At 42.3% G+C, this 17,754-nt stretch overlaps 1 protein-coding gene across 1 annotated transcript in view; it reads left to right on the forward strand.

Moving 5' to 3' along the window:
* Window positions 1-670: 670 nt before the first annotated feature.
* The window catches only part of SELP (selectin P), a 37,834-nt gene continuing 20,750 nt past the window's right edge, over window positions 671-17,754 (forward strand). Inside the window, 7 exon segments of the mRNA NM_001287149.1 lie at window positions 671-754; window positions 9,536-9,626; window positions 11,673-12,059; window positions 15,294-15,331; window positions 15,333-15,402; window positions 15,849-16,034; window positions 16,923-17,108. Coding sequence (NP_001274078.1) covers window positions 752-754; window positions 9,536-9,626; window positions 11,673-12,059; window positions 15,294-15,331; window positions 15,333-15,402; window positions 15,849-16,034; window positions 16,923-17,108 — 961 coding nt within the window. The 5' untranslated portion in view covers window positions 671-751.

The raw sequence follows: 17,754 nt of genomic DNA on the forward strand, positions 1-17,754 counted from the left end.
AGTCAAGTGTTTTTCTGCCATTTAGCTTCCCAGAAATCCTTCTCTACTTCCCTCAGACTCTCTAAAACTTAACATTATGCACCTTAAAACACACTATCAATATGGACCTACCATCTACAGAGCACCTTCCCTCAGATCCATCTGAGAAATTTTTCTAATAATGACCCATGTTTGTTATATTTCATTTTAAGACTGTTTCCAGCAATCACCCCTCATTGTCAGGATTTTCTCAGTGGCTTTTTCCTTTCCTACCTTATTTTTTTGTATTATTATTTTTTCTCCCTTGCCTGAGAAGGCTTCTGGAATTGTTAACATTGACCGAGACTTCACAATAACTGGAAAATTTGCACTGGGCATTATGATTAAGACAAAACATATTTTCCAAATGTACGACCTTAAACTGAGGCTTGTATTATAATTAGAGGAAATTTGACTCCTGGGGGTGTGGGCATGATTCCTGCACTGCACAGCCCGGGATGTCCAGGAGTGATTCACACTTGCCCCTGTCTCCAGACCATCTCCCATGGAAGTAGGTGACCTTCTGCCCTCCTGGTGACCATTGCTACTAAGTATTATCAACTGCTCTTGTGTTATCCACATCCAACTTCGTGGGAAGGGCTGCGGTGAATTTCTGGAACTTGCTGAACTAGGAAGTTGCTTTTCTAAACAGCTTGACACTGAGGGGAGGCAGCAAGACTATAAGAAGTCTGGGTTGGGCAGACGGCTGAGAGGAAGCCGAGGCTCAGAGGAGATGGTAAGTTCATTTCTCTGTATTCTGGGAACTGGATGAGATGTGGCATGGAAGCTGAGTCAGGCAGGTAAAGGATCAGAAAGTGAGGAGGAACAGTAGTAGTCATGGTATTTTATGTTGAATAGCCCTTTAGAGTGTGAGCATCTCTAAGCCTGCTGTCCACATTGACCCTCCAAATATCCTTGGGTGTTGAGATTGCCATTTCCACGTTCCACTAAGCCTTATAGAGACCAGGCATTTTACCTATGGCCTCACTGCTAGGCTTGACATGGTCTGGATCTAGACCCCTATCCTCTGACTCCACTGCCGCTGTTTTTCCTATTAGAGTTTACAGAAACTCTCATGGCACAAATCTTGGTAAATCCTTGAATTCCTTCTTAGGATCGCTCTTCTCTCTGGCTTGAAGGCAAAGCTGAATAGGTGCCCTGGGACAACCTATGATTGCATGTGTTCTCATGCCAGCCTTTCTGGTTCCTTCTCTAGGCCCTAGGAGTCCACTGGGACTCATGTGGAGTATCTCTATATGGCTTCCATTTCTGCCTTAAGTCTCTGTCCTGTTAGTGACTCAGTTTCTTTATCTGTAAAATAGATATAATTCTAGCACCCCACAGTGTCATTGTGAAGATTAAATAAGTTTGCACTGAAAAGAATTTAAATCTGAGGCTGACACATGGGAACTGCTTAGTAAATGCCAGTTATTATTGTTGTGAAAAAGAAAAACATTGTGGGGTTTAGGATCCAGGGAAGATCCCAGGAAAACTAGACATTCTTGAACTCATTAACAGATAAGACACACGGTTTTACTCCCGACTTACCAGGAGTATCTCCCACAGTCTCAGGCTCCCAAAGTCCAAAATCCTGCAATCTGTGGCTAACAAGAAACCAACTGTCTCTGTTTTTGAGCCCCTTTCTAGATGCCAGAAGAAAGTAGCACTCCTACGTGATTCACGCCACCTTTTTACTTTACATACACTTTTCAAATATTTGCAATGGGGATTTTCTTTATTGGGGATAAAAGAGAAGACTCTGAAGAGAACAGGAATGAGTTTGAGTCTCCTGAGTTTGAACTCCAATGACATAAGAATGTGGATTGCTTTTGTTTCATCTTTTGCATATCATATTGTGTTGGTCAACTTACATGGACCAGGAGTTAGTCATCTCTTCCTTCTATTTAATTTGGGATCCTCCTCTATTTCAGAAGTATATTGACCCATTGGATCACGGGGTTCTTTGAGGTTCTAGTGAAAGTACAGCTCTTCATCCCAGATGAAAATGCAAATGTCCACATAAACACTTGTCTACTTTCTGGACAAGTACAGCGGGCTCCCCAGCCCCCACATGGGTTTTGGGTTAAGAACTCTATCGCCTCCTGTGCTTTCTTCTTAGAAGCTCCTCCACTAGTACCTTGAAGCTAGGCTGGAACTCTGCAATCTAGTGCTGAGGACTCCAGCTGTAGAACTGTTACCATAGTCCAAAAGTAAGACCTCTTCCTTTGCCCCTGAGTACATTTGGCTCTTGGGACTCAAGAACCTCAACCCTCTGTATGTAAATCTGGCTTCAAGGTCAGAGTGGTTTCAATTAACCTCCAGGACCTGAAGAAAAGAGATTAAGGATTCTCTGGTGGAGTGTTTTCAATCAGAGGAATCTCAGAGAGAGAACTCTTGTCTGGGAACTTGCAGCTAACGTGTTCTGATGTTAGAGTTTTCGTGGATTGAGAAGCAGATGTAGATTCTCTTCCATTTATACCATAACAAGTGTGGATTCTCTTCCATTTATACCGTAAGTACTTTAGGTCTGTGGCTTCTAGTTCTCACTCTTCCTTCCATGACCTGTTTTTTGAAATGTAGCTACACAGTTCCCACTCTTCGGGCTGGCTATTGGCTCTTAGAATATGTAGCTTCAGAATTCTGTAGGTGGAAGCTTATTAATCAAATCTTCAAAAGTCAAAATGACCTACTGCATAATGGGCAACACTGAGAAAAGAACCTGGATCAATACTGGAAAGTAGGCACATAGTGGTTTCATGAACGACATTTATTACATTGTCTTCTAGGTGTCTCACTTCTTTGAAAAGCAAACAGAAATTTTATCAAGTCAAATACAAAATGATCCCTCTATATTTGTAGGGATATATAGCTCGGTCATGCTCCAATGGACTTTTGAAAACTAGGTATGCCACTTTATTTTTAATACTAGTATTTCAACCTAAATAACGGCGATTGGTAGTCTAATGTAAATATGTGCTTTGATTCTTTGTGTTAATGTCCTGGGCTCCTTCCTGTCTTTATTTCTCATTTGCTGTTGGCCTAGAGATCTCTCTCTGTCTCTCTCTTGCTGTGTTTCATTTTCTCCCTTTAAATTATTGGAACTACTAACATCTGTGCTATGCCACCACCACTACCATCCAGAACTTCAGGGAAGTTTGTGGCAGTTGTAATGCCTTGTGAAACCTGGACTCTGCTACCAGCTATTTGTATAGTTCTGTCTCCTCCAGGACTCTCACATCTACTTCCCTGCTTTGCATTCCCATTGATCCCGACCCAAGCCAGAACCCCTTTCACTCCTGCTGAGACTAGTACAGTAGCCTTCCCTTTTCACAGCACATCCTCTCTGCCGCTAATTCATCAAAACCATCACTGTCAGGTGCATCTGCTCAGGATGCTTCTCTGTTCACAGCCCTGACAATTAGATCTCTTTTGTGACATATTATGTCAGACTCACAAAATCCGGCCCTCACCTGATGTGGTTTGGAGTGGGGTTGTTCAGAGCCTGTGGCCAAGAAAGAATTCTTGAGATATTTTCACTGCAAAAAGGGTGTTTTTATTATAGCACAGGGACAGGACCCATGGGCAGAAAGAGCTGCACTGGGGTTGTGAGGAATGATTGATTATAAACAATTTTCTACCCTATGGAGGGAAGGGTGATGTTAGGGTTCCAGGAAATTAAATCTATAGCTTTCTGGAGATTGTTTTATTCTTGTAAATCATTAGGACAGTCGCAAACTGATGGAGACTCCTGTCCTGCAGGACTGTGATCTCAGATAACCCTTTGTTTCTCCCTTCCCTTTGTTCTTGGGTAGCCAGGAGTGTCTGAAGAATGTCACACATGTCCCACCAGGAGGGAGGCAGGGTGCCAGGTGTTAACTTGTGCTGTGCCCTCAGTTTCCCTTTTGCTCCCTCATCAAACCTACCTTTTCAATTAACCTCTAGGACCTCCCAGTCTTTAACATCAATCAGACCACGTCATTGCCTCTACTAAAATCCACACCCCCCAGCCTCTGACTCCTCTTTGCACTTAGAACAAAATCTCATCCCCTTGTTTTAGTTCTCAAAGCCCTGGAGTGATCTGTCACCAGCTTCATCTCATGCTCTTCCTCCCAATGCTCATTCCATTCCAGACACACTAATGGCTTCATGTTCTGTGAACACTCCACACTTTGCTACCACCCAAAGCCTTCACATTGGATTTTCCTTTTGTCTTTAATTCTCTTCTTCCTGCTTCTCCCTGGCTGGCTTTTTCTGGCCATTCTGCTTTCAGTTCAAAATGACCTCCTCAGAGAGATCTGCCTTTAGCTCCCTGCTTAAGGTAACCATGCATTCCCTCTACCACATAACCCCACTTTGATTCCCTACCTAGCACTTACCACTAGCTTCCAGGTTTATTTGTTATGAACTGCTTGTATTTATTGGCATTTCATTGTCTTCCTCAATAGACTGTATATTAGGGCAGCCCGGGTGGCTCAGCGGTTTGGCGCCGCCTTCGGCCCAGGGCGTGATCCTGGAGACCCGGGATTGAGTCCCATGTCAGGCTCCCTGCATGGAGCCTGCTTCTCCCTCTGCCTCTGTCTCTCTCTCTCTCTCTCTCTCTGTGTCTCTCATAAATAAATAAATAAAATCTTTAAAAAATAGACTGTATATTACACAAGGACAGGAATGATTTCTGTTTTCATCATTGTAACTCCAGTAATTCAAAGAGTATCTGACACATTGTAGGCAATTGATAAGTCAATAGTTACTGAAATAAGCAATGGGAAAGAACAGTCAATAACAGGGAGCACCCGTCTTGGTGGGGACAGTGGGAGAGGGCAGGATTGGTGATAGAGAAGTCTCCTTTCAGGAGGAGATTTTTGGATTTATAGAGCTAGGAACACATAAAAGGAGAACATAGGGCACATATAGCGCATTCTGGAAACTACAAAATGTTTTGTTATAAATACATTGTAGAATTGTATGGAAGCAGTGAATAAATTGAAAATTAATGGCAAGAGATGAGATAGACAAAAGGAAGAATCCACATTTCAAAGGGTCTTAAAGAGTTCTTCATTTTGAAGAGTTTGTGTTTATTGCTCAAGGAGTAGGATTTTCAGTAGTAAAGTGGTATGATCAGGCTTTTGTGTTAGAAATATCATTCTGACTTCATTCTAGAGAAAGAATTGAAAATGGGTAACTTGAGGATGAGAGGCTAATTAAAAGATATGCAGGAAAGAAAGAATGATGTCTGCACTAGTACTTTAGCGGTAAGTGTAAATCTGGAGAATGACTAGCTATCTGGTCAGAAGGTAAAGTCAATAGGTTTTGATGACAAGTTGATGTGAAGGGTTCGGACAAAGGAGAGAGATCCTTGGTCTTCCCTACACAGCCCACTTGATGAAGGACTTCAGGGCCATAGGACTCAGGTCAATGAGACTGTCTGTAAACTCCTTATATGATCACCCTTTAGTGCTAGAACCTTTTTTTTTTTAAATTTTATTTATTCATTCATGAGAGACACAGAGAGAGAGAGAGAGGCAGGGACACAGGCTGAGGGAGAAGCAGGCTCCACGCAGGGAGCCTGACATGGGACTCGATCCCAGGTCCCCAGGAGGTGCTAAACCACTGAGCCACCCAGGCTGCCCTGCTAGAGCCTTTCTGAGAGTCACACTCACTCCAGAGGGTTAGACCGAAATTTGCTTTCTCATCCCCAACTTTGAGGTGCTGCTACTATTTGATGCCCCACAAGCTTTCCTGAAACACAACACCTATTATAACAATCCTTGGTTTCCCCACTTCTTCACATATCCCTCTATCTCACCTGCGCGGTGTAAGAGAATGAATCAGCTCATTTGTTTCCTCACACAGGGTGTGAGCCATCATGCCCCTTGTCTCTCTCACATGCAAATAGAATGAGACATAGTACCAAGATCATTTTTTTGCACAGCTTTGTTATGCTCTTCTGCTTAATCATAATACATTTTTAAATTTGATACAACCACTGCTATAACCCTTAAATACTGAGCAATAATCATCACATATCTTTATATTTTCCTACTCAGCACACACTTCTCTTACTTCTAGTCATTCCTCTGCCATTGTTCTTTCATTTATTTTTCATTCATTCATATAATATTTATTAAGCATTAACTTCTGCTCTCTACTATAGCTGAGATTCTGACATAAGTCATCTGGCCCTTGAAAAGCCTCTACCAGCAGCATCCTCCGGCTGTATGCTCATTTGATTGCTTTGCATTTAGATTGCAGATGGCATGCTCAGGAAGATAGTCAGGAATGGAGATGATGCCTGAGGGCCATCTGGCAAACGGATGGCCAGAAGAAGACCTCTGGAAAGCAGAAGAGTGATAAAAAATAGGGTCATGGAGTCAGGAATCCAGGGAAATCTCTATCTCTACAAGTGCAAGCAGAAGGTTGAGGTAGATTCAAAGGAAGACTCAACAAAATTGCTCAAGATGTCAGAGAAGAGTCAAGAGAAGAACCAATGGAAGCATTTTAAATAAGAGGAAGTAGTCACTAGTATTTATTGCTGCAAGATAGATAAGAAGGGAAAGTGTTCATTGGGTTTGGTAATTGGGATTTCAGTGGTAAAGTTAGCAAAAGCACTTTTGCGGGCTGGTGATGGGAGAAGGCTGGAGAGTAAAGGGCGCCAAGGAAGTTAAGGAAGCTAAACTGTAGAGAAAGGAGAGAAACCAGTATCAGGGCAGAAGGCAAACGATCCAAGGAGGGACATTATCAATTCTGCCTCTAAAAGTGCACAGCTGGTCTACAACATGGGCAGGAGACTGAATCCCTTTCCATGGTACCATTTCTGCCAACAACTGTACACCACCCACAATGCTGGCAGCTATGGGACTCCTGCTGGCATCCATAGGTCTTCCCGAGCAAAGTGAGAGTGAGGGAAAAAACACTTGGTCTTCCACTTTCTCTCTGCCCTTCTCTTCACCTTATACTTTTAATTCTTAGGAAAAGTTAAATTAAAGATAACCACAGTGTGAAGCAGCTTTAATGAAGGTTTACACAGGTTCAGGATGTGATTCTAATGACCCAGTCTCAGACTTTTTCCCAGTGGCTTCCAGTTTGAAGTTGACTGCCAGAAAACATTAAAGATTAGCAAAGCACGTGGCCATTCCTCTTAGAGACATTTCCTCTTGTTTCAACACTTAACTGGCTTTGTAATATCGGGGAACAGTCCTTAAATCTCCAGGATCTTAGACCTGAAGATGACACTGTAGAACAGGAGCAGATGTGAGAAAGCCTGCCCACCCCAAGGAGGTTTCAGAGGAAAAGGGCCACTCAGAGGAAGATTATTAGGCATCATGCATCTTCCATGCCCACACACAAAACCCTTGTTCTTTGCCAGTGACTTACTCTGTTGCCTCACAGTTCACAAAGATTTGAACTTGTGGTCCGTCCTGACTATAGCTTTGTTCAGGCTTTCAAAGAAATCAAAAAGTCCTGCAAGAATAAGAATCACTCTATTAACCCAACATCCACCTTGAAAACCTTGAAATTGGGGCACCTGGGTGGCTCACTTGGTTAAGCATGCCTTCGTTTCAGGTCATGATCCCAGGATCCTGGGATCAAGCCCCACATCAGGCTCCCTGCTCAGCAGAGAGTCTGCTTCTCCCCTTCCCTCTGCCCCTCTCCCTGCCTGTGCGCTCTCTCTCTCTCTCTCTCTCTCTCTCTCATTCTTTCTCTCTCTTGGTCTCAAAGAAATAAGACCTTTAAAAAAAGAAAGTCTTGAAATTTTAAAAGCTGTCTCTCAATTCTGTTTAAACCATATTTCAAATTTTAAACTAGGTAAAATATAAAACAGCTCTTTTGGGATAGTGGCTGGAGTTGCGCACTGATAGGGAGACAGCAGCCTCCCCTGATCAGCCTCTCACACACTTCCTTGGGCTCACCCTCAAGCCAGAGAACCTCCTAGAAGTGTTCCAGGGAGAAATGTACAAGGAGACAAACACTTCCAAAGGGGACAGGGAGAGCACCCCTAGATTACAAACACTACACCTCTCCTCTAGTCTACTGGTGAAGAAACCCAGTGCAGGTTCAAAGGTAAATACTGGGATCCCCTTCATGAAATCTATGTTATTGTGTTCTTCAGCAGCAAAAGTATTGCCTCTGAAAGAATTCTGGAAAATTATGTAAAGTCTCACACCTTTCTAAGTGGAAAGCTAACATTTTTTTTTTTTTGCCATCTAGGTTTTAAAATGAATAAAAGATGGGATGTTCCATACATTGTAAAGTTTAGCCTTTTAACATAAGTAAATGTCACGTCACTTCTCAAAATTTATTCCTGTGGAATTAAATACTGTAGTGATCTAATGACCCTCATCACTTAAGAAAAAATATTAAACAAGTTTTGGATAATAGGAACTTTTATTATTTGTTATTATAGTTATAGTTATTATTTGTTTTCTTTCCTTTAATACCTATCTCTTTTCCACTTCCTCTATAGAATTTTAATCTAATATAATGCAATTTTAAGCTTAAAGTCTCTAATTGATCACTAAATCTTCTTTACAAAAAAGGTAACAAATCAAAATTTGAAAGATTCAATTTTCTGAAAGTATATGTGATTTTAGATTCCCCAACCTTCAGGACTTTCATGTGCAACATGAGAGAGTTGGACAAGACGAGCATTCCCAGAACTTATCTAAAAATATTTTTAAATATTAAGATATTTGATGAAATCCCAACAGAAGGGAACTTATTAGAAATAATACTTATAATTGATCCGAGGGGAACAAGTTTATTATATATATTAAAATATATATGTACTATGCATATATATTAAATATTGAATAGTATTGTGGATACAGGCTGAAATTATCAAGCAGGAAGGCAAAACATAGATCAGTAATATAGGATAGATGATATAGCACAGCACAATTCATTGATGCCCTATGCATCAAAGTATAGGTCAGCCTGGGAGTTTGCATGCAACTTCCTAGTATTTTGGAGTATGGCATACTAGTTCTTCAGGGGAAATTACTGCATAATAATAATGACAATATTTTTCTGATGTGTGTATTACAAATTGTTTCATAAATGGAAAATATTGGTTGCACCAAGTAGTTACTTGGTAAATATTTGTCAAATGAAAGAAAAAGCAAATTCTGTCCTCAGCCTTGGTTCAGAATATCAGAAAGGGAGACAGAACATGAGAGACTCCTAACTCTGGGAAACAAACTAGGGGTGGTGGAAGGGGAGGTGGACGGGGGGTGGGGGTGACTGGGTGACGGGCACTGAGGGGGGCACCTGATGGGATGAGCACTGGGTTTTATTCTATATGTTGGCAAATTGAACACCAATAAAAAAAATTTATAAAAAAAAAAGAATACAGACTCAGAAGCAGAGCAGTAAGAAGCAAGCAGGTAACAGAGGGCTTGAACCTCCACCCTGATGGAAACAGGGAGGATTCTAACTCAGTATAATGATTGTTAACAAGAATTTTTTTGGCCACATCGATTTCACATGGATACTAAAAGGAAGTTTTCTTTTCTTGTTTCAGGCCAGCTGCCTAAAAGCCATTAGGAACTGGAGATTTCAGAGAGTGATCTTCACAAGTGCCAAACTCCTTTGCTTCAGTGTCCTGATTTTTGGTAAACTTAATTTTAACCTATCATCTGGGCCTGAATAATTAGGGGACCTTCTCCAAGTAGGAGAAGTTAAGGATAGTAGCCAGTCATTATGAGACATGGGGATACTGTCCCCGCCCAGATGCCCAGAAAAAAAAAAATGCACCCAACACCATCCTAGTGCTGGAAAGACTGTAGACAAACTGAAATGGACATCACCAGGGTCCATTATCCATTAGGCACAGCAGGCACTGGCCAACACTACTGATAAGGACCCACAAAAATGTCTTATACAATATGAATGAATATATATATATATATATATATTATAAAGATTTTATTTATTTATTCATGAGAGACACAGAGAGAGAGATAGAGGCAGAGACACAGGCAGAGAGAGAAGCAGGCTCCATGCAGGGAGCCCGATGTGGGACTCGATCCTGGGTCTCCAGGATCAGGCCCTGGGCTGAAGGTGGTGCTAAACTGCGGAGCCACCCAGGCTGCCCTGGATATATATTTATACCAATGCAACTATAAAATACAGTTTTTAAGATTTTATTTTTTTAAAGATTTTATTTATTTATTCATGAGAGACACAGAGAGAATGAGGCAGAGATACAGGCAGAGAGAGAAGCAGGCTCCCCACAAGAAGCCCAATGCTGAACTCGATTCCGGACCCTGGGATCCTGCTCTGAGCAGAATGCAGACAATCGCTGAGCCATCCAGGTGTTCCAGTTTTTAAGATTTTTATTATGGAGGAAGCAGCTGAAAAAGGCAAAACTGCCTAGGCTCCGTGAAAGTCAATAATGCAGCCCTGGTGGCACCAAAATAATAGTCTTAGGGCAAAATAATGCAATAGAGGTATCAGTGAAGGAGGGACAAATGACCTTCATATGGGCAGCAGAGGACAGGGGTGAATAGGAACAAAAAAGACTATAAACAGGAAAGAGAGCCACTTCCAGGTCTGATTGCTTGCATTGTACACTTCTTCACATGGGATCTGGCCTTTTCTGGCCTGGATGAGTTCCCACTGGCTACAAAGACAATATTTTTCATCAGAGTGCCCCTTACACTTTTGAAGGTCACATACTTTATTTCATCTGATGTGATAAACATTTCTTCAAAAGGCTTGTTGTAAGCCTTATTTTAACAAGTGAGTGAGCAGGAGGAGGACATAGCATAATTTATCAAAGAGAGATAGTCAAGAGAGATGGAATGAGTGTAAGATTGCAGACCAGGAGATTTGATTTGTAAGCTGCCTCTGCCACAAACATGCTGTGTTTAACTCAACAAGTCTTTACTGAACACCAGTGAAGTGCCCAGCTCTGTGCTTGGTGTGAAGGACCCAGAGATAAAAACAGACCACTCTCAGGATTCACAATCCAGCAGGTGTGGACCATGTCACAGGAAGAGACATTCTAGGGCCCAGTTATAAGGGAGGTGGAGGCAGAGATGAGGTGCGGTGGGAGCCTGGAGGAAGAGGAGCAAGCCTATCTGGGCAAGTCAGGGAAAGTAGGGGGAGGAAAAGTTTACTAGGCATAAGTGGGGACAGCAGCCAGAATAGCAGAAAGAGCATTGCAAAGGCACAGAAGTGGGAGTCTGTTTTGCTAAGAAGGTAAATGTGGCAGGTGATGAATCTGGGCCAGCAGGTAAGCTCCAGATCACCAAGCGTCTTATTTTCCATATGAAGAGGTAGACCCTGGAGACTTAAAGCAGCCACCAAGGCATTTTATGTGTCATTTAAATTGGGCAAATTCCTCAATATGTCTCTTCCATTTATGAAAGGAGGAGAAGATTAGATGACCCAACTCTGTTATCACATGATTCCAAATCTTTAATACTAAGGATCCTCAGGGTACAATTTCCTATTCTGACTTCATGTGTATTTTTTTAGGTAAAAGATGGAAACTACTCTTCTTCCTTAAAACAACCAGACTAGACATAAAATAGTCATGTTTTAGGTATTTTTCTTCCAGTCAGAAACTCATCTGACTACTTAGAAGTGTGTTTATGCTCATAAAATCCTTCTGGTTAGGGATGTTAACCTGGCATTCACTCTCCTTCACCCAGAATTAATAAAGCAGAAAGAAGTGGCAGGATGGACCTATAATTACAGCACGAAAGCGTATTCATGGAATTATTCCCGGATTTTCTGCCAGAAGCACTACACAGATTTAGTGGCCATCCAGAATAAAAAAGAAATTGCTTACCTCAATGATGTCATACCTTACTACAACTCCTACTACTGGATTGGGATCCGAAAGATCAATGATAAATGGACCTGGGTGGGAACCAAAAAGCCTCTCACCGAAGAGGCCGAGAACTGGGCTGAAAATGAGCCCAACAACAAAAAGAACAATCAGGACTGTGTGGAGATCTACATCAAGAGCTTGTCGGCCCCTGGCAAGTGGAATGATGAGCCCTGCTGGAAAAGGAAGCGGGCGCTATGCTATACAGGTAGGATCTTCTCTACTCTGAAGTTTGTCTGTTTAAAAAAAAAAAAATGCCTCCCCTCGTTCACTGATACAACCACTGAGTCGGTAACATTGAGTCACAAATCCAGGGAAGTGAGAACAAGGGATAAACTATAATCAGCACTGTTGAGGACCTGAAAGGATATAAGATCAGAATTGGAGAAAACTGGATTTTTGAAACCATAAAGGACATTTTTATGATCATCTGATCCACCTTCCTCGTTTTGTAACAGATGAAATAGACTCTCAGGAAGTTTTAGTCTCCTAAATTTATGTCCTGAGCTTTTTTGCACCACTCTGCCGTAGTATAAGAGATGGTATAAGTTGAAAGGTAGGTTGGCCCCGCCCCCAGGAGACAGCTCTAATTCACACCTACTGCACATCAGTATGTTGCAAGTATTGTTATTAATTTGTGGGTCATGAGTCTATTTCGTGTTAGTTTCATTTAGTCCTCATGAGAACCCTCATCAATCAGGTCCTCTAGTACTCTCATTTCACTGATGAGACAAAGGCTCAGGCTAGTAAGGAATCTGCTCAAGGTTCTAAACTACTTGATGGTGGAGGAGCCATACGTAGACTGATGGTGGAGTTGGTTTCAAACTCATGATCCAAAGTTGGTGCTTATTAACCACATATGCTACTGTACTCTTTGCTCTACGTTCTCACAAGACAATGTGAAAACATGACCAACAATCACAAATGCTTTATAGATTCCCTTCAACAACAGCATGTATTCAGGTGTGCTGGACTTTGGGAGGGGCTGGAGGTGTGAGGAAAGGGAAGAAAGAGGTAACTGGGAGTGCATTTATTTGCTTCTCACCAAAGTAAGCAGTTCCTGAGTAAGCAGACATGCATGGAAGCTTGGTCTTCATATAGTCATGCACCTGTGCCAGAACCAGTTCCATCTTTCTGATGTGGATTCTCATGTAGAGGCGCTCTTTCTGCCCCATGTAGCACCCAAACACTGTGGCTAGGGAGAGACTTGACCATCCCGGGCAAGATAGTCCTGAGTCCTCTGAGCCTCTTCTTTCGTAAATCATCTTACAGATGCCACACTCTGCTATGTATGTTCTAAACTCTTTAAATTATAAATACATCCCCTCAGAAGTCTTCCTCCACTTTCCCTCTACTTCTCTCTCTCCTCACTCAAGCCTCCTATCCGAGGGAAAACATATCCATAAATGCTTTGTCATGTAGTTAGGTCTCATTTTGTAAATAATTTATAAACAAATGAACAAACAAATAAATTTATTAATTTAAAAAAATCACAACCTGTTCTTTATAGGCCAGGATGAACATTACCAGAATATTTGCTCATCCTGCTGTTCTCCCCATCAGCTCCCTACACTCCCTGGGTTATGTCTTCCTGAAACTATGCCTGTAAGATTAGTTTGGTTGCCAGTAGATGCTCCAGTATGCCTCTGCTTCCCCTCCCTGCTCAACCTTCAACATCCATATCTGCAAGACTATCTTCCCCAACAAAGCTTGCAAAAAATTACAAGGAAGAAAAGGGATCAGAAACCACTGGTATGCACAATGCCCACTCCTCTAACCTGCAATAATGGTGCATATGGCTAATTATTGCAATTTTGCCTGAACACAGCCAGTTTCCATCTCCACCAATACAACACTCTAGGCAGCCACTATCACTGAGTCACATTTTGCCATCCAACACATAAAGGGTATAGGGGAACCATCGACTCTCTGTGGGTCGATAAATAGATAAATAGAGTATCATCTGTCTGCATCAACTGTCTGCAGTTGTAGACTGCAACAATAAATTAAGTTGGGCCGATTCTCTAAATTTTAGGATTTGCTAGACCACAGAACAGCCTAGCAAAAAAGATTCATTCAGTGAATCATCATTATGTCTTTTCCTGGGTATTCAAAGCTATAGAAAGTTACTAACCTGTCTGAAACCCTGATGTGGAGTAGAATACAGACCATTGACTGTTTTCTAATTTCTAACATTCTGAGATCCTGAGGAAGTTACAATCAGAATAGAATTTGTGTGCTCCCAGAGCATAGGACAGACAGGTATTGCTGCTGGGAGACACTGGTAGGGTCAAGGTGAATAGGATGGAAGATGTGGACCAAACCTCTGTCTATTGGCTACTGCTCCTCCTGCATCTTCCTGTTACTTGGAACCCTACCCAGTGCTCCCGTGCAGCTTCACCAAACTTGCTGGCTGCCTCAGGGAATGTTTTCCTATAGAACCTGCATAACTTATGGAATGAGAGCATCTCAGAGTTGAGATCTAGTATAATCCTCTATGTGACATATGAGTTTCCTTTTGTAATGGACCAAAGTGGACCAAGTGTGGTCAAGGCCTAGTGCAGAGGGAACATCACCAGAAAATAGTCTAGCCTCAGACCTTGCCCCCCAGTTCTGACCTCATCAGCAAAATTATTCTCAGTGCTTTCATAATATCAATTCTAATGTTAACCCTCCATCAGGTGCATAGTGTACACATTCCCAAAAAGTCTCTTGCAGGAAAGAAACCCTAGCCCTTCTGCATTCAGACCTTCTTCTATTGAGAAGGGCCTGGCTGGCCAGTCATATTGCCCACACATAAGCCTGGCATAGTTGGACCTGTGAAACATCTCTTCAGCAGACTGTTTGTCCTGTACCATGAAGAGGTCTTAAGCATCTCATTTGCTTCCTCTGCCCCTCCACCATGTGGTGTTGGGTGCAGATTTGAAATGAACAAAAGGTGCAAGGGCTTTGACCCTGATCTTGGGCCAGTTGGCCTCAGAGAAGTAGCTTGCCTGAGGTCGCATAATAGTAGGCAGCAGAGCCAGGATCCTGATCATATTTATGTGACCCCTCACATCTGATTCCTAACCTTTGTCTGTCATGGAGGCTTCTGTAATGATACAACTCTAAGAACATTATTGGTTAAAAAGCCACAATCTGTTTTGTACCACATAGAGGAGTTTTTCTGTCTACACATCTAAGAGTGGCTCTTTGTCTCTCTGTGCCACACATAACAATCCCTCCTTAGGCAACTCTAAACTCAGCCTAAAGTGGAAGCTATGCACTGCTCTGGTGGGCTCCTACAATGTCCTTCACAGGGACCAAGCTGGCACACCAAAGGACACTGTCATTTTCTGCTATGTGGCTGGCATGATCTTATCTAAGAGGGGCTAAGAAAAGTCAGCTTTTCTTCACATCTCCTGGGAATGCCCATGATTCTTATCCTTCTGTATCCATGCAGCCTCCTGCCAGGACATGTCCTGTAGCAAGCAAGGAGAAGTGCATTGAGACCATCGGGAACTACACCTGCTCCTGTTTCCCCGGATTCTATGGATCAGAATGTGAATATGGTGAGGCCACTATTTTGTTGATATTATTGTAGCCATTGGTCTTGTGCTGGAAGTGGTGCCAGGAAGCAAACTGTGTTGGAGACTCTCCAGTGAATAATGGCTAGTCCTGGCTCTCTCTATGGTCTGTCATTTGGCCCCACTTCAATTGTCCCAAGACACATGCTCTGGGTAAAACATTTCATTAGAACATTTGCTCAGAAAATCCTAAAAGGTAAAAGGGAAACATAAAGGAAGCAAAACAAAGGCTGATTTTGCTCACTTGAAGTAAAAACCAGTGAAAGACTGATTTCCCAAGATGTAGTCAATACAAAGGAACCAAGGAAAGATGACCAGGTTGGGTTAGAAAGACAGGGTTAAGAGGGTTATACAAATAGCTTCCAACTTCTAGAAAACATGACATTGTCTTTAAACCTGCAATTTAAAAAATCAATATTTTGTCCCTACAGTCAGAGAGTGTGGGGATTTTGATCTTCCACAGCATGTGCTCATGAACTGCAGCCACCCTCTAGGAAACTTCTCTTTCAATTCAGAGTGCAGCTTCTACTGCACTGAAGGGTACGAATTGAATGGACCCAGCAAGCTGGAATGCTTGGCTTCTGGAACCTGGACAAATAAGCCACCACGATGTGTAGGTATGTAGAGTCTATTCTTTCTATCTTCACTGATAACTAGAATTTCAGAGGGGAAAAAAGCTTTCTCCATTAAAAGCATGAGAAGTAGTGAGTATCTGCACTAGATGGGGAATTCTGATTTTTACTATTATCCATCAATGAGAATAACACTAATACTGGTTTTCATGATGTTTTGTATCTATAGTGAGATAATCAGCATAATTTTTGATTCTCAAGAAAAAGCATCACAAAGGGATCTACCTCTCTTTGTTAACTGCAAAGCAGAGTATAATAATGAGGATTTAGGGCTGAGTATTATTAATTTGATCATTTTACTTTGCTTGCTTCTTTATTTTTTTTAAAAAAATTTTCTTTATTGAAGAGAGAGAGAAAGCATGAGTGGGGGCAGTAGGAGAGGGAGAAGTAGACTCCCTACAGAGCAGAGAGCCAATCCCAATTTGGGGCTCATCCCACGACCCTGGGATTATGACCTGAGCCAAAGGCAGTCACTTAAGCAACTAAACCGCCCAGGTGTCCCTTACCTTGCTTCTTTAAAAAGTAAATGACTGGGAATGCTTGGGTGGCTCAGTGGTTGAGCATCTGCCTTTGGCTCAAGGCATAATCCAAGGACTCTGGGATCGAGTCCCACATCAGGCTCCCTGCATGAAGCCTGCTTCTCCCTCTGCCTATGTCTCTGTCTCTCATGAATAAATAAAGTCTTTTTAAAACTAAAAAGTAAATAAAAAATAAGGATGTTTGGATCCTTTATGTTAAAAATACCATTTAACCAGCCCAGTGTATCACCTTGTCCTGTAGGAAAGGTATAGATAGCTGCTCTAGCATCCTGAGGTTTCTCAGGTGCTGAGCATAACCCAAGGGCTCATGCTATTGCTCTGTGGCTGTTTGTAGCTACCCAGTGTCCACCCCTAAAGACTCCTGAGCAAGGAAGCATGAACTGTCTTCACTCTGTCGAAGCATTCCAGTATCAATCCAGCTGCCACTTTAGTTGTGAAGAGGGATTTGCATTAGTTGGGCCAGAGGTGGTACAGTGCACGGCCTCAGGGATGTGGACGGCTGCAGCCCCAGTGTGTGAAGGTGAGTTTCCAGCAGCTGAGGGTGTGTAATGTTCACTGCACCCAGTTCTTGCTGTGAGTACAGATGACAGTGGCCAGCTATGGAGAAGTTTTCCTGAACTGTCATAACTTGACTCTCCTTCCACGTGCCACTCAGTACATTGGGTACATCTGGGATAAGAAAAGGGTGTCAGGCACCAGAAAAACAAGTCTGACTTCACTAAAAACTAAATTTAGAAGTCCTCCCTTCTCCCAAACTCACAGCCCCACTCCCCACTCAAGCAGTTACAGAATGGCTCCATTCATAAATTTCTCTCAAGAAGGAAAGGATGGCATCTACATCTGTGTAGAATACCTACCTGGACAGGTTTATAGAGATAAAAGGAATAGAGGACATTAGGGAAAAGCTTGGAAGACTCTTTTCTTTAAAGATTAAGATTACCCTGTGGACTGGTCCTCCAATTCTGGACAAATATCGGGAGAGACTCTTAGAGTTTCCTAGGTCTACCTGAATTTCCTGGGGTAGTTTTATCACTGCTCCCCCACTGTGGGCCTGGTTTTCTCCTTCCTTAGTATCTTTCTCTCTCTCCCTGGTTCTTCTCTGCAGTTGTGCAGTGTCCACTCCTGGAAGCCCCTAGCAAAGGAACCATGGACTGTGTTCATCCCCT

This window comes from Canis lupus, chromosome 7 (genome assembly GCF_011100685.1).
Source record: "Canis lupus familiaris isolate Mischka breed German Shepherd chromosome 7, alternate assembly UU_Cfam_GSD_1.0, whole genome shotgun sequence".
NCBI classification, from domain to species: domain Eukaryota; kingdom Metazoa; phylum Chordata; class Mammalia; order Carnivora; family Canidae; genus Canis; species Canis lupus.